At 48.4% G+C, this 23,816-nt stretch overlaps 1 protein-coding gene and 1 long non-coding RNA gene across 11 annotated transcripts in view; one reads left to right on the forward strand and one right to left on the reverse strand.

Moving 5' to 3' along the window:
* Positions 1 to 4,948, forward strand: part of ADGRL1 (adhesion G protein-coupled receptor L1) — a 48,729-nt gene extending 43,781 nt beyond the window's left edge. For 4 of the 10 annotated variants that reach the window (XM_069590812.1, XM_069590813.1, XM_069590817.1 and 1 more), the window contains 6 exons: positions 615 to 783; positions 2,005 to 2,133; positions 2,281 to 2,377; positions 2,459 to 2,587; positions 2,747 to 2,764; positions 3,230 to 4,948. In XM_069590812.1, the coding sequence (XP_069446913.1) occupies positions 615 to 783; positions 2,005 to 2,133; positions 2,281 to 2,377; positions 2,459 to 2,587; positions 2,747 to 2,764; positions 3,230 to 3,972 (1,285 nt within the window). In that variant the 3' untranslated portion in view covers positions 3,973 to 4,948. Of the gene's footprint in view, positions 1 to 614; positions 784 to 2,004; positions 2,378 to 2,458; positions 2,588 to 2,746; positions 2,765 to 3,081 lie in introns of all 10 variants that reach the window. The other 6 variants (XM_069590815.1, XM_069590818.1, XM_069590810.1 and 3 more) reach the window with 4 other exon arrangements.
* On the reverse strand, positions 74 to 23,682 carry LOC138440831 (uncharacterized). The gene is made up of 3 exons (XR_011257147.1): positions 23,594 to 23,682; positions 8,342 to 8,428; positions 74 to 891 (listed from the first exon to the last, which is right to left on the reverse strand). It is a non-coding gene; the product is annotated as an uncharacterized lncRNA (long non-coding RNA).
* Between the last annotated feature and the right edge of the window lie 134 nt (positions 23,683 to 23,816).

The following is a 23,816-nucleotide window of genomic DNA, read 5'->3' on the forward strand; positions in this document are numbered from 1 at the left end:
CCCAGCCTCTCCCAGGCTTTCCTGAAAGGTGGTGTTCTCACCTCTGGGTTGCTTTTTAAGGACGAAGGTGGTGTTTTACTATGTTCTTTCTGTGTCTGTTTAATGAGTATCAGAAAACATGGTGTTAGCACATCCAATGAAGGTTTCAGGCACATCGCCGCTTCGGGTGAGACTGAGTTCACAGAGCAAGCACAGGGAGTGCCCTAGAGGTCCGTGGTCAGGATTCGGTGCTTTCACTGCCAAGGGTGTGGGTTCAGTCCCCGGTTGGGGAACTAAAGATCCCTCAAGCTGTGCAAGGTGGCCGAAAAAAATATGTGAGTCCATTTCAGGGTACTTAAAGACACATAGGCAGCAGAAGATAGATTAAAGGGTTGAAGTGTGGCCAAGAGGATGAAGGATGCCGGAGAATGACCAGCTATTCAGAGAACCCTGAGCCCCCGACCTTCACATGCCCCCCAGGCCTAGCTGGGCTGATGAGTGTCGCTGGGCAGGCCTGCTCATGCCAGGGCACCGTCCAGACTTGCTGAAACAGGGATGCGCAGCAGGGCCCTGGGGGTGGTGTCCCCAACGGTGGGGACTCTAGACGTCCTGTCTCCTCCCCATCCCACCACCAGATCCTGGGCCCTGGGGGCCATTGCGCTGCTCTTCCTGCTGGGCCTCACGTGGGCTTTCGGCCTCCTCTTCATCAACAAGGAGTCAGTGGTCATGGCGTATCTCTTCACCACCTTCAACGCCTTCCAGGGGGTCTTCATCTTCGTCTTTCACTGCGCCTTACAGAAGAAGGTGAGTTCCGGGGAAGGGGGCCAGGGGCCTGCCGTCCGCAGCGGGACCTGTGTCTGCCTGGAGGGAAGCACAGGCTCAGGCAGGTTCTAGCCCGTGGTGAGGAGGGTTCTGGAAGAGAGCAAGACACAGGAGCCCAGAGGAATGAGAAAGCAAGACAGATGTGGGGAGTCAGGAGAGCTTAGGGTGTAGATCAAGCCTGTGGAGGAATATGGCTCTGGGTGCCACCCAGACAGAATATTTCCTACTTTAATAGTTGCAGGGTAAACCATGAGTTTGGTGGTGACAGGAAGTTTCCTTTTTAAATAAAGGGTGTTAAAGTCTGAATCTTAAAAATAAAATAAAGAGAACAGAAGCAGAGGAATGTGGAGAAGAGCGTACAGGCTGTAGACTCAAGACGGAAGCCAGGGAAACGGAGCCAAGGAGTGTTAGACTTCATCTTGAAGGCAGTGGGGAGCCCCAGTCAGGCCATTGTTGGTCTCAGAGGACAGTGCGGTGGGTGACGGCTGCACAGGGAATGAAGCAGGCAGGGGTCACTGATCTTGGCTGCAAGGTCAGCTGTGTTCCTGTTCTGATGACAGGTCCTCACTGGACGCACAGTGACAGTGGCATCCTTACAGGGCTCCCCCGCCGGCCCGCGGGGTCTGCCCTGGGCTCCCCCATTTCTCCCCGTTCCTCCAGCCACGCTCTGTCTTCTGTCCGCAGACACTCAGGCGTGGGCCTCCCGCGGGGCTTGTCCCCTGCCCCTCCCCAGATATCTGCGGGGCCCGCTGCCTTGTTTCTTTCAGGTCTTTGCCAAAATGTCTCCTTAGTGAATGCCCCCGCTCCCCCATCTGTTGGAAATCACCACCCACCACCCCTGCCGCCAGCCCTGCCTAACCCCCAGCCATGCCTCTCTGGGCAGACTGCCCACACTGAACCTGTAGATGTGTTCAGTCTCTATCTGCTGGAAGATGCCAGCTCTGAGAAGGAGGGCTTTGTTTCTGATTTGCATCTGTCCTTGGGGCCTAAACCACACTTGGCGCATAGCAGATGCTCCCTGAAGGCCTGCTGAGCGAATGAACAGATGAGAACGTAATGGGGAAGGTGGAGAGAGGAAGATGGGCCTGAGTGAGAAGAGAGCGGCAGGCGGGGATGGCGGGGTTTCTGCTGCCCACCAGCAGCCTGGCCCCGGGCCTGCCAGGCCGGGGTTCCTGCTGCCAGCTGCCCGCCCCCCGCCCGCAGGTGCACAAGGAGTACAGCAAGTGCCTGCGGCACTCCTACTGCTGCGTCCGCTCGCCGCCCGGGGGCGCGCACGGCTCACTCAAGACCTCGGCCATGCGGAGCAACGCCCGCTACTACACAGGGACCCAGGTACAGGCAGGGCCCTGCCCCGGGCTGAGGGCCGGACTGAGCGCCCCAGGCGCAGGGCCGCTCTCCGCCCGGGTCCCTGGTGGTGCCCGTCGGGCACGGGGAGGATGGGCGGCCCGAGGGCCCCTCATGTCTGGGTTACGTCCCCAGAGCCGAATCCGGAGGATGTGGAACGACACCGTGAGGAAGCAGACGGAATCCTCCTTCATGGCTGGAGACATCAACAGCACTCCTACCCTGAACCGAGGTGAGGGGGCACTCCTGAGCCCCACCTGCACTCCCTTTGAGGTTCTCCCGGCTGCCTCGTGACCGCTTCCCTCCTGGGCAGGTACCATGGGAAACCACCTGCTGACCAACCCTGTGCTGCAGCCCCGTGGGGGCACCAGCCCCTACAACACCCTCATTGCTGAGTCAGTGGGCTTCAACCCCTCCTCGCCCCCAGTCTTCAACTCCCCAGGTGAGAGCACGCTGGTGCCGGCAGAGGGTGCCAGGTCTGGGGGTGGGGAGGGTCTCTACGGGGGGCACCCTCTCGCCTCCCAAACTGGACGGAGCCTAGACCTGGCATTCTGAGCCTGCTCTCACCTTCTCTCTCTTCCCTCCTGGCTGGCACCTGCAGGGAGCTACCGGGAACCCAGTAAGTGTGACTTTTCCTGGTGACATTTCCAAGGGTGGGACAAGAGGGGAATGCGACAGCGGCCCCCTCAGGTGACCACACCTTAGAGAGAAGAACTGGGGTGCCCCCCACACACAGACAGGAGTCTCTGGCTTGGCAGCCGGCTGGATGACATTGCATTAGGTGGGGAGTCACGGTGATGGAGATCACGGGAAAGGGACCTGGCCACCCAGGCTCCTCATACTGCTGAGTCTCCAAGTCCCCAGGTGGGGGGGGACCCTGGGGAAATCGGTCCCCACCCCCACTAACCATCTGCTGAGCTGGTTCCCCACTGCCAGTGAGGAAGAGAGGGAATAGAAGACCCCAGACCCCAGGGACGGGGTGAACCCAGGGAAAGCCAGGTGAAGGCAGACACCCACCTCCCACGTGGCCCACATCCCTTCCACTGCCCAGCTCTCCTCCTGAGCCGCTCCCTTCTGCCTGCAGAGCACCCCTTGGGAGGCCGGGAAGCCTGCGGCATGGATACGCTACCCCTCAATGGCAACTTCAACAACAGCTACTCCTTGCGAAGCGGGGATTTCCCTCCCGGGGACGGGGCCCCTGAGCCCCCTCGAGGCCGGAATCTGGCCGACGCCGCTGCCTTCGAGAAGATGATCATCTCGGAGCTGGTGCACAATAACCTGCGGGGGGGCAGCAGCGGAGCCAAGGGCCCTCCACCGCCAGAGCCCCCTGTGCCACCAGTGCCAGGGGGCAGCGGGGAGGAAGAGGCCGGCGGGCCCGGGGGCGCTGACCGGGCAGAGATCGAACTTCTCTACAAGGCCCTGGAGGAGCCACTGCTGCTGCCCCGGGCCCAGTCGGTGCTGTACCAGAGCGATCTGGACGAGTCGGAGAGCTGCACGGCGGAGGATGGAGCCACCAGCCGGCCCCTCTCCTCGCCTCCAGGCCGGGACTCCCTCTACGCCAGTGGGGCCAACCTGCGGGACTCGCCCTCCTACCCGGACAGCAGCCCCGAGGGGCCCAGTGAGGCCCTGCCCCCACCCCCACCTGCACCCCCTGGTCCCCCCGAAATCTACTACACCTCGCGCCCGCCGGCCCTGGTGGCCCGGAACCCCCTGCAGGGCTACTACCAGGTCCGGCGGCCCAGCCACGAGGGCTACCTGGCGGCCCCGGGCCTTGAGGGGCCAGGCCCCGACGGGGACGGGCAGATGCAACTGGTTACCAGTCTCTGAGGGACCTCATGGACCGGGGGCTGGTGGCCCGGGCCAGGGAGGGGCCCCTGGGTGGGGCTCGTGGGAGAGGGAGACGGATGGAGACAGTGGCCGATGGGCCACTCTCTCCAGGCGCCCCTTGGCCGTGGGCCCTCCAGGCCCCTTGGGGGCTGTGCTGTGGGGGCCCGAGGTGCAGGGTTCACAGACAGGGTTTCCCACCAGCCATGTGCACCAGCTCAGTTCGGGGGAAGTGCAGTGAGGAGCCAAGAGGCCCCCAGGGGAGTGAGGAAGGAGACATTGGAAGGGTGCAGCCCACCCTTGACTTCCCCCCCCCCGCCCCCACTTCCTGTTCCCTGGAGGGAAATGAGGATTCTGCTTGCCCTGGGCCAAAGGCCCTGCTGGATGAAGCCTGTCAGCTGCTCCTCTCTTTGCAGCCGAAAGTGCTGCCGGCTGCACCCAGATGGAGCAGCGGGCGCGGGACAGATGGACAGGTTCCTCTGCACTCCAGTTCCCTGCTCCTCGGAGACTGGGGCCGCTGGCCTGGGAGAGCGCCCTCACGGGGAGAAAGCCCCAGGGCGAGAGGAACGGGCGGTTGTGGCTGGTGGTTTACAGGTGGAACTTTCTTTGAAGCTCCTTCTCTCTGCTCTTTGTCCCTGCTTTCCCCAGCAAGCCTGCCCCCTCAGCCCTCCCTGAGTGCACCCAATGACCCCCTCCCTTGGGGCGACTCCTGATGAAGCACAACTCCCCGCAGGGCCCCCAGCCCACAGGGGTGGCCGGACTTGAGCAGTTCCCAGTCCTGTGGGCTCGGTTATCGGCTATCGGGGGAGCAGATTTTGGGTCTGGAGCTCCCTGGGGAGTGGGTCCTGGGCTTGGATCTTTCCCTAGGGGGCCCTCTTACCCCCCTCCTCTCTCTTCCTCCTCCTCCTCTTCCCCCATTGCTGTAAATATTTCAATGAAATGGAAAAGAAAAAAAAAGACAAAAAAGAAAGAAAGAAAATCTCATCACTTGAAGCCACCAGGAGCCTGCGGCCCGGCCAGCCCGGGATTTGTCCGGAGCCGAGCTGCGCCGCCGGGCCCTGGCAGCCAGGACTTCTCCATGTACGTGTGCATCCCCCAGCCGGGGTGGGCGGGCCACCAGAGCAGCTTTTTACAATCCAGAGACAACAAAATCTAGAAGCAACATCGAAACAAAGAACCTGGTTCTGTCGCCCCCCCCCCCAACCCTCCCGGTTCCGCGCCTCTCCCTGGCATCAGTCAGCCCTCCTGGGGCGTGTACCTCACTGCCTGCCCCAGGGCTCGGCCCGTCTCCCCTGCCCCTCCCCGTGGCCCGGGGAGGCACCCTCACACCCAAAGATGCTTCTGCCGAGATGGCTGCGCTGTCCCTTTGAGTTCCTGCTTCTTGTATATTGCTTCTGGGACTGAGGGCCTGGGAAGAAGGGGCTGATTTCCTGCCTAGAGAAGTTGATGGGAAGGAAAATGAGGGCAGCGGTGTTTGCTGGGGGCAGGTAGGACTGGGAAGGAAGGAATGGGAGTGGTGAGGTGGTCTTTCACCAGGTGGGGAGGCTGAAACTGAGAGGTCGCCTTGGCTCCCCTCCACCCTCCCGCAGGAGAGGCAAAGCCAGGTACTAGGGCCTGGCTGGGGTGTCTCCTGAGGACCTCCCTGCCCCCTCTCCAGTCTGTCTCCCTGGCCTTCCCAGCAACCCTCCCCCCCACCTCCTTGGAGGTAGCATAGTCCCATTGCCATAGCCCAGCCCTGTCATTGCCATTTCCCCAGGGGTAGCCCTCCACCTTTGCTCTGACCCCTCATCTCTTTTATCCCTCTTTTCTCACAAGTGCCATGAGTTTTCAAACATCTTCGGGTCTCAGCCTGCTGCTGCCATGAACTTCTTTGGGTTCAGGGGGAGGGACTCTAGGGAGGAACTGGGGAAAGGGGTGGAGGGGTGGCTGGAGGGACCCTTTTTGCTGCTAGAAAGCCCCTCCCTTCTCCTGAGGAGCTGGGGCTGGCTGGTCCCCAACAGTTAGGGGAGAAGGGGCCAGACCAAAGAAGCTGGTTTGTCCCATGCCGGGGGACAGGAGTGGGGAGAAGGTAAGGCTGGGTTCCATCTGTTTTCTGGAAGGGAGGGTTAACCCCTTTGACCAGACCATGGGCAGGTCTGAGCGGAGGGGAAGGAAGGATGGGAACGGTCTCGCCCAGGTGGCTCCGTGAGGAAGGTATGGGGCAGCTCCACCGCTTCCCTTGACTTCATTAGGCCAGAACTCCTCTGTGGGGACTAGAGCACTGCTGGGAGACGAGGGTAGGTGGAAGGGTGGGCCTGGCCCAGGCATCAGCCAGGCTACAGAGTCAGGCCTCCTCTGGCACCAGCAGAGAGGTCTGGAAGAGCTGGGGGCGGCGGGGGTAGAGGTCCCGGGGACTGGAGGCAAGCAAGGCGCCCCGCTTCCTCTTCCCTGCCCAGTCCTTTTATCTCTCCAGACTCTGACAATCAAGGGGAGAGAGAGGGTGCAGCGGGTCCCGGGGCTCCCACTCCAGGCAGAATCCCCAAGGTGGGCTCCCAGGCCTCAGAGCTGTGTGGCAGGGCCCCCTGGTCGGTAGGTCTGGACATGCCACAGTCCAGCACGAGGCTACCCTGAGCGCCCAGGTGTCCCCCCACCCCCGCCAGACCTGGTGCCTTGACGCCCCCACCCCAGCTGGGACAGTGTAGAGAAGGAAGGGTCTTGGTTTCCTCTCCTACTCCCTTCCTTGGGCTCCTGAATTCATTTGCTTTGGAATCTTGTTAATTATTTTTCTTCGGGTTTGGTGTTTTTTTGGGGGGGGTTGATTTTCCTTGCCTTCCTTTCTCTCAGTGTCTCCACCTCTTCCCCTGTGTCTTTCTCGCTGTCTCTGTGTTCCTCTTCTCTCACCCTCAGTTTCTCTCTGTCCATTCGGGCCTCCTCCCCTCTTCTCCCATGACCCCAGTCCCTCCTTGGTCTCCTTTTCGATATGCCAAACCAATTTTGGGTCGAGTGCATTTAACGAGAACAAAACAAAAGGCTCATAACAACAAGAACGTTTCAGAAAAAAACAAAAAGTTTAAAAAAAAATTGTTGAGTCAAAAATCAATAAAGAAATTAAGATTTCTTGGAATGACAAGAGTGGCATGACTCATTGAGGTGGGGGGTGGCTGGGGGTGTGGTGAGTGAGCGGCTCTTTACAGAGCATCCCTGTGAGGCTGTGACCCAGTGAGGAGCCTGCACTGCTGTTCAGAACCCACGGCAGAGGCCTGGTGCGCCAGCCAGCCAGCCATGTTCACAGCACTTGGTGGGCTCAAGGGCCTAGCTGGGCAATTCGGGTGCAATTTCTCTCTCAAGCCTCATAAATGCTTTGGGTGGAGGGTGCCTGTGCTCCATTTGATAGGTGGGGAAACAGGCCTATAGCACCTGGATGCACGTCCCAGTCTCTGGGCTAGGCCACTGCGCCACATGGCGTCTCATCCAAGCCCTTCTCGGCCCGGACCTCTGTCCACAGGCTGTTAAAAGCCAAACCCAGGAACCATACGCTGTGCCCTGTGTGATTCCAACTGCCATTCCTGGACTCCCACGTGTTACTGGAGTGGTGCATTTTTGATCGTGACAGCACAGTGGAATGGCACCATGTCTATCTCACTTTCTCAAATACAGCAGCCAGTATTCAGAGAGAGGAAAGACCAAACAGTCCTAGAACCTCTCTCTCTGTCCGTCTGCCCTCAACACAGGCATCTGGGGTACCACCCTCTGCCATTCCTCTCCCCAGCTACTCCTTCCCAGTCTCCATGCCGGTTCCCTCTCATCTCCTGACCTCTTAATGTTGACAGGCCCAAGGGTTCAGCCTTGGACCTTTACCTACACTCACTCCCTGGAAGATCTCATCCCATTTCATGGTTTTAAATAAAGTTGACCCTTCAGCAACACATCACCACACAGGTCCACTCAGATGAAGATTTTTTTTTTAATAATTATATTGGAAACATTTTTGGAGATTTGCAACAATTGGTAAAAACTCAGGTATAGCCTAGAAATATAAAAAAAATTAAGAAAGGTATATCATGAATGCATAAAATATATATAGATACTATTTTATCATTTATTACTATAAAATGTGGGCTTTCCAGGTGGCTCAGTAGTAAAGAAACCATCTGCCAATGCAGGAGACCCTGGGTCAATCCTTGGGTGGGGAAGATCCCCTGGAGAAGAAAATGGTAACCCACTCCAGTACTCTTGCCTGGGAAACTGCCTGGACAGAGGAGCATGGTGGGCTACAGTCCATGGGGTCACAAAAGAGCCGGACATGATTTAGTGACTAAACAACAATCATAAAATATATACACATCGATTATAAAAAGTTGAAGTTAAAACTTATCAAAACTTTCGGACTTACAGACCATACATGGCGCCACTGACCACACAAGGCTCCCATAAAGCAATCGTTGCTGCTGCTTCATTACCAATGAGTGAAGCATTATACCTGTAAATAAAAATGAATTTCTTTTTCACAGTTATCTAATTTCATTTCTGATGTCCACTGTTAGGAATATGTGTAACATCTACAGTGTTTTTTTTTTTTATCATATAAGAAAACACTGATGTAGGTACTGAGAGACAATTCATCTTGTAGACAGGTAAGGTAAACTTATAGTATTGATAACTATAGTATAGTACTGTAAATGTATCATCTCTTCACAGATGATGTCTACCAAAAATTTAGAGAAGAGCTAACACCTATCCTACTCAAACTCTTCCAGAAAATTGCAGAGGAAGGCAAACTTCCAAACTCATTCTATGAGGCCACCATCACCCTAATACCAAAACCTGACAAAGATGTCACAAAAAAAGAAAACTACAGGCCAATATCACTGATGAACATAGATGCAAAAATCCTCAACAAAATTCTAGCAATCAAAATCCAACAACACATTAAAAAGATCATACACCATGACCAAGTGGGCTTTATCCCAGGGATGCAAGGATTCTTCAATATCCGCAAATCAATCAATGTAATTCACCACATTAACAAATTGAAAAATAAAAACCATATGATTATCTCAATAGATGCAGAGAAGGCCTTTGACAAAATTCAACATCCATTTATGATAAAAACTCTCCAGAAAGCAGGAATAGAAGGAACATACCTCAACATAATAAAAGCTATCTATGACAAACCCACAGCAAACATTATCCTCAATGGTGAAAAATTGAAAGCATTTCCCCTAAAGTCAGGAACAAGACAAGGGTGTCCACTTTCACCGCTACTATTCAACATAGTTCTGGAAGTTTTGGCCACAGCAATCAGAGCAGAAAAAGAAATAAAAGGAATCCAAATTGGAAAAGAAGAAGTAAAACTCTCACTGTTTGCAGATGACATGATCCTCTACATGGAAAACCCTAAAGACTCCACCAGAAAATTACTAGAGCTCATCAATGAATATAGTAAAGTTGCAGGATATAAAATCAACACACAGAAATCCCTTGCATTCCTATACACGAATAATGAGAAAGTAGAAAAAGAAATTAAGGAAACAATTCCATTCACCATTGCAACGAAAAGAATAAAACACTTAGGAATATATCTACCTAAAGAAACTAAAGACCTATATATAGAAAACTATAAAACACTGATGAAAGAAATCAAAGAGGACACTAATAGATGGAGAAATATACCATGTTCATGGATCGGAAGAATCAATATAGTGAAAATGAGTATACTACCCAAAGTAATTTACAAATTCAATGCAATCCCTATCAAGCTACCAGCCACATTTTTCACAGAACTAGAACAAATAATTTCAAGATTTGTATGGAAATACAAAAAACCTCGAATAGCCAAAGCAATCTTGAGAAAGAAGAATGGAACTGGAGGAATCAACTTGCCTGACTTCAGGCTCTACTACAAAGCCACAGTCATCAAGACAGTATGGTACTGGCACAAAGACAGACATATAGATCAATGGAACAAAATAGAAAGCCCAGAGATAAATCCACACACATATGGACACCTTATCTTTGACAAAGGAGGCAAGAATATACAATGGAGTAAAGACAATCTCTTTAACAAGTGGTGCTGGGAAAACTGGTCAACCACTTGTAAAAGAATGAAACTAGATCACTTTCTAACACCGCACACAAAAATAAACTCAAAATGGATTAAAGATCTAAATGTAAGATCAGAAACTATAAAACTCCTAGAGGAGAACATAGGCAAAACACTCGCAGACATAAATCACAGCAGGATCCTCTATGATGCACCTCCCAGAATTCTGGAAATAAAAGCAAAAATAAACAAATGGGATCTAATTAAAATTAAAAGCCTCTGCACAACAAAGGAAAATATAAGCAAGGTGAAAAGACAGCCTTCTGAATGGGAGAAAATAATAGCAAATGAAGCAACTGACAAACAACTAATCTCAAAAATATACAAGCAACTTATGCAGCTCAATTCCAGAAAAATAAACGACCCAATCAAAAAATGGGCCAAAGAACTAAATAGACATTTCTCCAAAGAAGACATACGAATGGCTAACAAACACATGAAAAGATGCTCAACATCACTCATTATTAGAGAAATGCAAATCAAAACCACAATGAGGTACCACTTCACACCAGTCAGAATGTCTGCGATCCAAAAATCTGCAAGCAATAAATGCTGGAGAGGGTGTGGAGAAAAGGGAACCCTCCTACACTGTTGGTGGGAATGCAAACTAGTACAGCCACTATGGAGAACAGTGTGGAGATTCCTTAAAAAATTGCAAATAGAACTACCACACAGCAATCCCACTGCTGGGCATACACACCAAGGAAACCAGAATGGAAAGACACACATGTACCCCAATGTTCATTGCAGCACTGTTTATAACAGCCAGGACATGGAAACAACCTAGATGTCCATCAGCAGATGAATGGATAAGAAACCTGTGGTACATATACACAATGGAGTATTACTCAGCCGTTAAAACTAATTCATTTGAATCAGTTCTGATGAGATGGATGAAACTGGAGCTGATCATACAGAGTGAAGTAAGCCAGAAAGAAAAACACCAATACAGTATACTAACACATATATATGGAATTTAGGAAGATGGCAATGACGACCCTGTATGCAAGACAGGAAAGAAGACACAGATGTGTATAACGGACTTTTGGACTCAGAGGGAGAGGGAGAGGGTAGGATGATTTGGGAGAATGGCATTCTAACATGTATACTATCATGTAAGAATTGAATCGCCAGTCTATGTCTGACGCAGGATACAGCATGCTTGGGGCTGGTGCATGGGGATGACCCAGAGAGACGTTATGGGGAGGGAGGTGGGAGGGGGGTTCATGTTTGGGAATGCATGTAAGAATTAAAGATTTTAAAATTTAAAAAATAAAAAACTAAAAAAAAAAGACTTTCTTAATAGTTTCTTTTCTATAGCTTATTTTACTTTAAGAATACAGGATATAATACATATAACATACAAAATATGTATTAATTTACTTTATGTTATTAGTAAGGCTTCCAGTCAACAGTAGGCTATTAGTAGTTAAGTTCTGGGGGAGACAAAAGTTATACATGGAGGGACTTCTCCGGCAGTCCAGTGGTTAAGACTCTGTGTTTTCCACTGCAGGGGACTCAGGTTCAGCCCCTGGTTGGGGAACATGCTGTGTAGTGCAGTCAGAAAAAAGAAAAGTTACATATGGATTTTTGATTGCACCAGGGTCAGCACCCCAAACTCCTGCATTGCTCAAGGTCAGCTGTACCATCTATTCTACTGATGACTTCCAAATGTAGAGCTCCAGCCTGAACTTCCATCTCGAGCTCTAGATTCATCTACATCTAATGAACCACTCCACATCTTCCCCCGGGTGTCTGGTAAGATTTCAAATGTAATGTGTCCTGAACCCAGCTACACACACCTGCTCCAGTTCCTCCTAATGTAACGTGGCCTGAAGCCAGCTACACACACAGACACACACACCTGCTCCAGTTCCTCCTAACGTAATGTGGCCTGAAGCCAGCTACACACACACACACACCTTGCCAGCTACACACACACACACACCCCTGCTACACACACACACCCACACCTTGCCAGCTACACACACACACACACACACACACACCCCTGCTCCACACACACACACACACCTGCCAGCTACACACACACACACACACACCTGCCAGCTACACACACACACACACACACCTGCTCCAGTCCCTCCTACCAGCTTCACCTTGGGTAACAGCAAGTCCAAAGATAAGACCCTTGGAGCCTCCCTTGAACTCACTCGCTGTTTCATACCCCACGTCTAATCTGAAGCAGATGCAATGGTGGCTCTAACTTTAAAATACCCAATTAACTAGTTCTTACTACCTTGGTTCAAACCCCCACTGTCTCTCACCAGGACCATGGTAACAGTCCACGAACTAGCTCCCTTGTCCCTCTTCAGTCTTTTCTCAACACAGAAACCAAAGTGATCTCAATAAGCATACTTTTGTCCCTCCTCAGCTTAAAGCCCGGAAGGCCTCCTCCTGGCCCAGACAAAAGGGCCAGGACAACAAAATGGCCCACAGGCTCTCCAGCATCAGATCTCATCCCCATGGCTCTCCTCCTTCCCTCCACTCCAGTCACACTGGGGTCCTCACCGTCCACAAACACACAGGCACTCTCCTGTCTGCCTCAGGACCTTTGCACCAGCTGTTCCTAGGGTTCACATATTCTCCTGGCAGGGCATATGAAAATCAGAGCTTCCCACCAGGCCTGACCAGGCTACTCCACTTAAATGGCAATTGCTGCTCCAGAATTTCCCAACCCCCGTCTTGCTTTGTCTCCCATCTCACAAACTATCTTTTTTGCTTGTTTATTGTCTGCCTCCCAAACTAGAATATAATGCACAAGTCACGTCCAATTCTTTGCGACCCCAAGGACTATACAGTCCATGGAATTCTCCAGGCCAGAATACTGGAGTTGGTAGCCTTTCTCTTCTCCAGGGATCTTCCCAAACCAGGGAAGATTGCAGGCAGATTCTTTACCAGCTGAGCCACAAGATAAGCCCAAGAATATAATGCATAAGGGTCTTTTTCTTTCCACTGCTGTTTCCTACTGTCTAGCACAGTGTCTGACACACTGTAGGTGATCAATGAATATTTGTTAGAAGACATAAAGCTGAATTGAGCATCAGACACAGAGTAGGCCTGAGATGAGTTAAAACCCTTCCCTCAGCAGCTCTCAGCTCCCACACGCTGTTCTGTGTGATGCTGATGTTAGTTCAGCAAGGTCCTGAAACCTAAGTTCAACAGTTTAGCTAATGCCCAACGATATCCTATGCTGATGAGGAACTAGTTCTACTGGACTTACTGAAAGATGCTCTGTGAGCAAATTCGGGAGATTTAAGCGTAGGTAAACTTAACTGTATGTGATTCTGACCTCATGCTCTTTGAAATTTAATCCTGGCCTAAGATGAGATTCTACAACAAGGCCAGTTCTTCCTCCTTTTTGCCCTTTACTCTCCCAGCACTGCACACACGACTCCTTCCTCCGCACACACAGTGAGGCCTGCTGTGCCTGACAACCTGTGAGCCTCAGGGCTTGCCAGGCACCCGTCCACACTGGGGGCAACCATACGCACGTGCCCAGGAACAGTAACACTTATGTTGAGACTCCTTTCAAAGCTCTTTGCTACATTTCCTCTTAATTATCATAACATGTTATTATCCCCACATATCAGATGAGGAAACTGAAGTGAAGAATGATTAAATGACTTACTCAAGTAAGATTAAGCAGTTCAAAGTGCCCACACCCTGTAGATACCTTACGTATACTGTCCAATTTAATCCTTCCAACCACCCAACGAGACAGGTTTTACTTAGTTCCATTTTACACCTACAGAAGCTGAAACACACTGACATTCACCTGGCTAAAAGAGAAAGTTGGACCAGGCCTCCATCTTGGTCTTCTGACCTCAGGGGCTGCATCTAGGGTTGTCTGCACTCAGCTGCAGTTTCCTAGCACCGCCCCCCACTTTCAGCCAAGCCTGCTAGGCACACACTAAGGGGGGCTGAGTATATGGGCTCCCCACATCAGAGGAATGCCCACAAACTGTGCCACACCCTCATGGGCCCTACATAGCTAGTATGTTAGAGGACTATCCAGAGTGGACTCATGTCAGTTAAGCTAGAGGGAAGGCCCTGATGCAGAGCAATGGAGGATTCTCTCAGATACCCAAAGGACTGAAAGCACTGGAGCCTCTGCTGTTGAGAAAACCTATCTCCCACGAACTCTTGGGAAGATCTAGAGGTGCTAGGCTGAGGCTACCCCTTTATCCCCACAATATCCTCAAGCTTATTCTTTTCTTTAAATTTATTTGGTAATTGAAGGATAAATGCTTTACAGAATTTTTTTTTCTGTCAAACCTCAACATGAATCAGCCATGTGTGCGTTAGTCGCTCAGTCACGTCTGACTCTTTGCAACCCCATAGACTGTAGCCTGCAGGCTTCTCTGTCCATGGGATTCTCTAGGCAAGAATACTGCAGTGGATTGCCATTCCCTTCTCCGGAGGATCTTCCCAACCCAGAGATCGAACCCTGGTCTCCTGCATTGCAGGCACTCTTTACTATTTGAGCTATAGGCAATCAGCCATAGGTATACATACGTCCCCTCCCTCTTGAACCTCCCTCCCATGTTCCCCCTCTAGGTTGATATAGAGCCCCTGTTTGAGTTCCCTGAGATACATTATTCTTTTTTCTAATTTTTGGCTGCACTGGGTCTTCGTTACTGCACATGGGCCTTCTCTAGTTGCGGTGAGTGGGGGCTGCACTCGAGCTGCGATACACAGGATTTCTCGTGGCTTCTATTGCAGAGCATGGGCTCTAGAGCACATGGGCTTCAGCAGTTGCAGTGCCTGGGCTTAGCTGCCCTGTGGCATGTGGAATCTTCCTGGACCAGACACTAAACCTGTGTCCTGTGCATTGGCAGATGGGTTCCTAACACCAGGGTCACCAGAGAAGTCCCTTCTCAGGCTTATTCTGCTCCTCTCTCACCTTTTCAAACATCTCAGTCATGGCAACAAGCTGCGATGACAGGACCCGCTCCCACCTGTATCCCTTCCTACGTCACTGGACCGCTCCTTGACGAAAACCCTTGTAACCACGACTCTTCCATCTGTCCTGCCCCACTGTTTTCCACCACCCAGCTTCTCACAACTGAAGCCCTCATTTTAAGACAACCAGTCCTCTCCTGGGAACTGATCCTAAGGAAACACCCATGTGCATGAAGACTGCAACAAGAAGGTTCACTGCAACAAGGCTTCCAAGAGTGAAACGCTAGATAATCTAAAATTTCAGCACAGAAAACTGTTATGTGAATAATGCACATCCATTTGCGGCCACTCAGAATGATAACGTAGAAGAACACTAAATGCGTGAAAATATATTCATAACAATCCTAAGGATAAAAACCTATATATAAAAACAAGGTAAAGTATGACTTTACTTTTGTTGTGATAGCATGTATATACAAACAGTGTGTATATACAAACATGAAACTGTATGTGTGTGCATAAATATAAAATATATGCAGAATATAAAGCTAAGCATCAGAATATTAACAGGGGTAACTATAACTTTCTTGAAACTCTGTATTTTAAAAATTGTTTGCATTACACATGTTACTTTTGCAACAGGAAAAAGTATTTGTATGGAGGAACAAAGGCCAAGGATAACCAACACAGATGGAAGAAAGAACAAGGTGGGGAATTAGCCTTGCCAAGACTGGTTATAGTGTGTTAATATTTCACATAATGGGGTGTTGGCAGGGGAAGAGACAAAAAGTCTGAGGGAAGAGACCTGTGGCTAGATGGAAACTTGCTCTAGGCAGAGATTACAAATCACTAGGAAAAGGATTGGAGAAGGCGATGGCAGCCCATTCCAGTACTCTTGCCTGGAAAATCCTGTGGAGGGAGGAGACTGGTGGGCTGCAGTCCATGGGGTTGCGACTAGTCGGACACAACTGAGGGACTTCACTTTCACTTTTCACTTTCATGCACTGGAGAAGGAAATGACAACCCACTCCAGTATTTCTGCCTGGAGAATCCCAGGGACGGGGGAGCCTGGTGGGCTGCCGTCTATGGGGTCACACAGAGTCGGACACGACTGAAGCGACTCAGCAGCAGCAGCAGCAGGAAAAGGATGGATTAATCCAGAGGATCTGACATTTTCTGGTCTTGAGCTCCCTTCACTCTTTTAAAAACTTATTTTAAAAATAATGGTAGGGAGGGGGTTGTCTGGGAGGAGCACAGAGGATTTTATAATGAATATGTCACACATTTGTTGAAGTCCACAGAATGTACACCAAGGGTGAACCTTTCTGTAAGTTGTGGATTTTAGGTGATAATGATGTGTCAGTATAGGTTCATCAATTGTAACAAATTCACCACTTCGGTGGTGGATGTTAACAGTAGGGGATACTATGCATTTGCGAGGCAGAAGTAGATGTGAGAAATCTGTCATGAACCTAAAACTGCTCTAAAAAATTAATTTTAAAAAAATTAACAAGGACCCTAATGAGCTGTTCTTTATGGGACTAGAGGTTCTATCTACTTATATTTACTAAACTGGAAATTAAAACTGAGAAAAATTTAAAATATTTAAATTAGGTAATAAATCTTTTAAATGTTAAAATAACCTATTTTATTAAAAATAACTGTATATTTTTAAAAAACAGGTAGTGAAAAGAATGGCATTGTTTTACATTTTTGTAAAGCTCCTACCCTCTAGCATAATGAAAGAGCTGGATTCTCACATAGGTTTCTGCAATCAACCTGTTGCACTATGCTGTCTTGGTTGAAGTATATGAAGAAAAGCCAGCCTAACAAAGGCATATAGTTGGAAAAGGGAGGAGTGTTATAGACTTTTCAACTAATTTGGGATATTTCACTTGGTTACTATACCAAAACTCAACAAGTGGTGGTGTATTAAGTTAGTTACAATGTAGAGTATGAAACTGTATCAATAAACTTTTCTTACTGTTACACTGGAACTCATTGGTCTATTTTACAAATTTTGATCTTATATGACTGATTTTATAACATCATGCATTGGTCTTTAGGAAAACATTAATATGCTGAGTTATTATATTTCACTATATAGTATTTTTTTTAATGTATGTTAATTGTATCACCACTGATCTCATCAGGAAAGCCTTCAAATATTGAAAAGTTGGGGACTTCCCTGGTGCTCCAAATAGAGAGCCTGGGTTCAGTCTCTGGTCAGGGAACTAGATCCCACATGCTGCAACTAAAGATCCTACATGCCACAATGAAGACTGAATATCCCACGTGCCCCAACTAAGACCCAGAGCAGCCATATATATATATATGTTATCAGGCTCACGGTGATGAATAAAAGCTTCCCAAATGTCTGTTTTGCTTAAAAGCTCAAATATTATCACTGACAACACACTGTCAATGTTCCTCCTAGTGACAACTCATTTCATTCATTTCTGAGAAAATACATGGCCAATATCCTAATCTGAATAGTTAAAAATTAGTGATTATTCAGTAAAAATGGCGTTCATGAAAAAAGTAGGCTGTTCCACTTCCACTCACACTGCACAAATGCATTACCTCCTTACCGTCATTCTCCAGCATGCAACAGAAGTGCGCTCCGCAAATGTCCCATTTCACCACCCAAAATATTAGGAAGACCTGCTGTAGGGCTAAGCTTTAACACAATTACTACTTTCACTGCTCCTTCAAGGACATTCTTCAGTGAAACTGTTTCAACACTGAGCGTGTGTGAGGTGGTAAGGAATACAATGACGACCACAACATGATACATAATACAGTGACCCTGCACGGATTCCGGAAGTGGCCAGCAGTTTTACTGTCGCTCTTGTACCAACAGTACACAAACAACACAGCACAAATGAAAAAGGCAAATAATGCTTTAGAATATTATGAAAAGTTTATCTCATGGACTCCCTAAAAGGTTATTGGGGACCCCCAAGGGGCTGTATTTTGAGAACCACTGGTCTGTTCAATAAATGGAGCTGAAGCTGGAACAACTGGTTATCCATTTGAAAAAAATTAAACCTACCTCACATCATAAACAAAAATAAATTCCAGTTTGATTTTTCTAACCTAAATATGAAAAATATAACTTCCAGAAGAAATACAGTAAGATATTTTATTGACCTCAGTGTAAGATTTCTTAAGCAAGACACAAAAAAACACCAACTGTAAGTAGATTTATAATTCTGATGACATTAAAATAATGATGATGGTGACAGTAATAATAATAGATTCTGAACATCAGTAGACACTACAGTGCAACTTCTCTGGCAGTCCAGGGCTTAATAATCTGCCTTGCAATGCAGGGGATTTGGGTTTGATCCCCAGTTGGGGAACTAATTGGAAAAGGAAATGGCAACGCACTCCAGTACTCTTGCCTGGAAAATTCCATGGATTGAGGAGCCTGGTAGGCTCCAGTCCATGGGGTCGCAGAGAGTCAGACACCACTGAGAGACTTCACTCACTACTGGGGAACTAATATTCCACATGCCTCAGAGCAACTAAGCCTACACACCACGACTAGAGAGAACTAAGACCCAGTGCAGCCAAATAAACATTTAAAAAAGAAATGAAAAAGACACCATACAAACAAAAACACACACCTCACTTATAAGAAGTCCTGCACTCAGTAAAATGAAGACAATTCAGCAGGAAAATGGACAAAGATATGAACAGGCAATTCACGAAAGCAAATAGTCAAAACAAACATGAAAAAAGTTCAGTTTCCTTTGTTAATCAGGGTAATGCAAACTGAAACCAGTAATTCACACCCATCATAAGGACAAGTATGTAAAAGTCTGACAACAGCAAGTGTAATAAGGACACAGCAAGAGCAACTTTGTTGGCAGGAGTGATAACTGGCTCCATCATTTTGAAGAACACACTAGCAATATCTAGTCAAGGTGAATATTCCCAAACCTCAGCAAACCATCACCTAAGTATGCATCCCAGGGAGACCGCTGCAAGTGTACACCAAGAGCCATGCACAACAATGAACACTACAGTGCTGTTTGGAAGACAGAAGACTGGAAACTGGGCTTCCCCGGCAGCTCTGTGGTAAAGAATCCACCTGCCAATGGAGGAGACATGGGTTAGATCCCTGGTCCGGGAAGGTCCCACATGAAGAGGAGCAACTAAGTCCGTGTACCACAAATATTGAGCCTGTGCTTTAGAGCCCAGGAGCCAAAACTACTGAAGCCTGTGAACCCTAGAGCCTGTGCTCTGCAATAAGAGAAGCCACTGAGGTAAGAAGCCCATGCATCGCAACCAGAGGGTAGCCCCTGCTTGTCACAGCTACAGAAAAGCCAGCACAGCAATGTGACCCAGCACAGCCAAACCTAAGTAAATTTTTTAAATTTAAGGAAAAAACAGAAAAGTAGAAACAACTTAAATAACAAGCAAGAGGTGGATGGATAAGCAAATTCTGTCCAACAAAACTTTCTGTGATCACGCAAGCATTCTTTATTGGAGTTGTCTAATGTGGCAGCCACAAGCCATGGTGTCTATTAAACATATGAAGTGTGGCTAAGTAACCAGGGAGTTAAGTTTTTCATTTAATTTGGATTAACTGCAAAAAAAAAAAAATAGCCACCCACGGCTAATGGCTACCGCATCACACAGCACAGCTATGCAGCAGGGAAAACAAACGGCTGGAGCTACACATGTGTCACAAACACATCTTTAAAGTATTATGTGTGACCAAAAAAAGGCAAGTTTCAGAAGGCAGGGCTGGCACCAGAGGCAAGCTAGGTGTCTCGACAAAATTGTAGGAGGCACTTGCCTTCAGAGTTATGCAAGCACAGGTTGGCACTTGTGTGACTTGGAGGGTATGTCTCCTTAAATGTTGTGCCCTTGCTTTTCCTCCCCTTAATGCCAGCCCTGATGGGGTATGTCTGGTATGACACTGCATTGGGAATCTAAGATAACCCCTAGCTTCTATGATTCATGAAGAGGATTCATAGAATTCAGCATCTAGCCTACTCAGGGTATGATTCTGTTTGGGTTTTTGTTTTTGGTTCCCTGACCAGGAACTGAAACCATGCCCTCTGCCATGGAACCACGGAGTCCTAATGACTGGACTGCCAGGGAATTTCCCATGGTATGATTTCTTACTGTGAAAGGACACAAAGCAAAATCAGCCAAGAGAAAAGGAGCATGGGGCAAAGTCTGGAGAAAACCAGGCAGAGGCTTCCACAAGTTCTTTCCTGGTGAAGTCACATGGGACTCCCTGAGTTCCCACAGCAGAGCTGTGACACCACGTGTGACATGTCTACCAGGAAACCTCAGTACCTAGGGTAGTTGGGGCAGGAGGGGGCTGATCAAGTTTCAAACTTCCAGACTCCAGAAGGAAAGCAGGTGTTGGACCTAAATCACATTGTTTGTACAGTTTAGGCACCGCAAGCCACTTGTATCATTTAGGGAATGGTGGGAACTCTCCTGAAATCCAAGTTCCTATACACCAGCCGGGGCCAACCTTGCAAATAGGCCTTTCTAAGGACAGTGGTCTCAGGCCTGATACAGTTAACTCTTTTGCGCACAGGTATCTTCTGCAGGGCTTCCCAGGTGATGCTAGTGGTAAAGAACCCTGCCTGCCAGTGCAGGAGACGCAGGTTTGATCCCTGGGTCAGGAAGATCCCTTGGAGGCGGGCATGGCAACCCACTCTAATATTCTTGCCTGGGGAATCCCGTGAACAGAGGAGCCTGGGGGGCTACAGTCCATAGCATCGCAGAGACGGACAAGAGTGAAGTGACTGAAGTGAATGGAGAGTTCCCACCATTCCCTAAATGACACAAGTGGCTCGCGGTGCCTAAACTGTACAATGCGGTTTGGGTCCAACACCTGCTTTCCTTCTGGAGTCTGGAAGTCTGAAACTTGATCAGCCCCCTCCCGCCCCAGCTACCCTAGGTGCCGAGCTTTCCCGGTAGACATGTCACACGTGGTGTCACAGCTCTGCTGTGGGAACTCAGGGAGTCCCATGTGACTTCACCAGGAAAGGACTTGTGGAAGCTTCTGCCTGGTTTTCTCCAGACTTTGCAGCAGCAGCATTTCCATAAAGTTGTAGAACGTGACATACAATACTATATATAGTTTGAAGACACCTATCAAAGATATACAAGCATGTACAGAAAGATAAACACTAAATCCAAGATTGTAGTTACATCTGAAAAGAGGGGAGGAATAGGTTTGAGGCAGGGATATATACGGCCTTTCAATTGCATCACTAATGTTTTACTTCTTAAGCTGGGTAAGGAGTAAAAATGTACTTTGTTATAGCATTTCTTCTTCTGAGTGAGTACACCTGAAATACTACGTAAGAAAAATGATGACTATGCACTGCTGTTTCTTGTTTATGAAGTAGTTTTCACATTCCAGGTACCATGTAAGCCCTTTATAAGGATTTACTCTTTTTTTAAAAACAATCTACTGAAAACTTTCTACATGTGAGGTCCTAACTGAGAGGTCTGTATGAGACAGGTAGGATCACTGTCCTCAACCAGCTTTCAGTCTACTGAGGGACGACAAGAGTTCCCTGGTGTTCTAGCGGTTAGCATTTGAGGCTTTCACTGCTGTGGCCCAGGTTCAATCCCCAGTCAGGGAACTGAGATTCCGCAAGCCATGCAGCGGAGCCAAAAAAAAAACATATCTACAGATTCTAGTAAGTGCTCCTAATAAGCAGGCTTTTGTGATAAATGAAGGTCTATTTTAACTAGGATGGTCCAAGAAGGCTTCTTTTGGAGAGACATCTGGGGTGAACCATATATGATGAGAATGAGACAGACAAGCAATTAGCTAAAGGAAGCACGTTCCAGGCAGAGGGAAGAGCAACTGCAAAGCCAGGCAGCAGGAATCAAGTTTGGTGTGTTGAAAGACAGGAAATAAAGCCAGGAGGGCTTGGGAGTGGTGACAAGAGGGAGACTGGCAGATGAGGTCAGTTGAGGCCACTGTGCAGGGCCTCCTAAGCCACAGTGAAGATTTTAAGTTTCATCCTAAGTATGATAAGCCTTTGAAGGTTTTAAGCAGAGTAATGACATGATCTAGTTTACAACTGAAGATTATTCAGCCAGCTGTAGGGAGAAGGCATTATAGACAGAGACATAATACTTGTGACTGATGAACTTTTCAGGGGCTATGAAAAGGTTGGGGCTGAGAATGAAAGAAAAAAAGTTCCACAATGCAGAAAGAAAACTACAAAGTTGTAATGAGTAAAATGTTTAATATCTAGAAAACAAAATATAACAACTTCATCAAAGTTCATATGCATAAGCAATTGAATTACATTTGGAAATAATTTGAAAATTTGACCTTCTCAAGTCACAAAAATTCCTAAGGATGCCCAATGACTGCCAAGAACCCAGAGCCAATCATAATGGGAATTTTCTTGCAGCCAAATCGTTTCAATGAGGGGAAGAATCCTTTCAATCCTACTTGAGATGGAGATACAAAAAAAAAAAAGAGAGAGAGAATATTCTGAGCATCACGAGGCCACAGAGGAGGATGGATAAGAAATACTAGTGGCTGGAAATGTACCGTTTAGGCTTATGTTCCACGAATTTGAATGTTGTCCAGGGGGCTCTTGGATTCTCCGAAGAAATTTGAGCAGAGACTTGAATAACAAGGAGGCACCAGAAAAGAGGTGGGGGGTGTCATGTCAGATTTTATGAAACAAAAAGGTCAGTTTGGCTGAAGTTGGTTTTGGCTATCCAATATCGGAAGCCACAGGGGATGACAAGCACCTCAGTGTGGCTAGTGCCACTGTGAAACAGAACATTCCACGTCGCTTAACTTTCATTAATTAATATTTCAATTTATCACCGACATGAGATTGAGTTCATGGGAAATTTTAACGTATGTTGGGAAACACTTGGGCGTGTGAATCTCCATTTCAACTGTAAATTTTATGAAACCTCAACTATTTCCGGTGAAAACCTAGCGTCCGGATCACAGCTGTGGTGTAACGTGTAAAATACACAGGTTTTCAAACCGTTAGTACTAGGTAACAAAATAAAAGATACCTCAGGTTCGTGTTTGTTTTTTTTTTAATACCGATCACATGTTGAAATGATATTGTGGCTATACTACATTAAGTTTAATATATTTATATATATATATATGTAACGTGGCTACTATAGAAAAGTTTAAGATTAGGTTTGTTGACGCCCGTGGAAGCGGACTAAAGGAATGCGGCGGCCCCTCGAGTCTTCCAGACAGGGGGCGACGGTGGTCCCGCCTATGCCTGGGAGTGGAAAGAAGTTTCTAGATGTATTATGTAGTCATAAGTCAGGCCAGTAAAATTTCATCACCCCGTTCAATGAGCAGGGAAATGAGGCCTCGGGTGGTGCGTGGCAGAGGCCGGATTCGAAATCCCATTCAGCGCCGTCCACCTGAAACCTCCCCAGGGGCTCTCAAGTAAGAACCTGATTCGAACCAGGCCCGACTACCGGGTCCCGGGCCCCAGAGCGCCGCGTTAGCGCGGCACCGTCTGCGCTCAAGGGTGAGTTAAACGTTCACAACGTTCACAACGGACGCCCAGCCTGCCGGGTCTGCGGGGCCAGGAGCCCCTTAGAGAAACTTCCGGCAACGCTCACCTGCTGACAGATGCCGATGCCGCAAACGCTGCTCCTTTCTCTTCACACTCTGCTCAACCGCGTCAGCGGCCGACTTCCGCTCCACTTCCACGAATCCCCGGCCGCGTCTTCTCTTCTCCCGCCCCCGCAGCCAACTCAGCCAATCACCTCTCAGAAAACCTGCCTTATCTCCGCCCATTTCTGCCTGCCAATCACTGCAAGTCCAGCACCTCCCTTCCTTCCC

The sequence above is a fragment of the Ovis canadensis genome, chromosome 5 (genome assembly GCF_042477335.2).
Source record: "Ovis canadensis isolate MfBH-ARS-UI-01 breed Bighorn chromosome 5, ARS-UI_OviCan_v2, whole genome shotgun sequence".
NCBI classification, from domain to species: domain Eukaryota; kingdom Metazoa; phylum Chordata; class Mammalia; order Artiodactyla; family Bovidae; genus Ovis; species Ovis canadensis.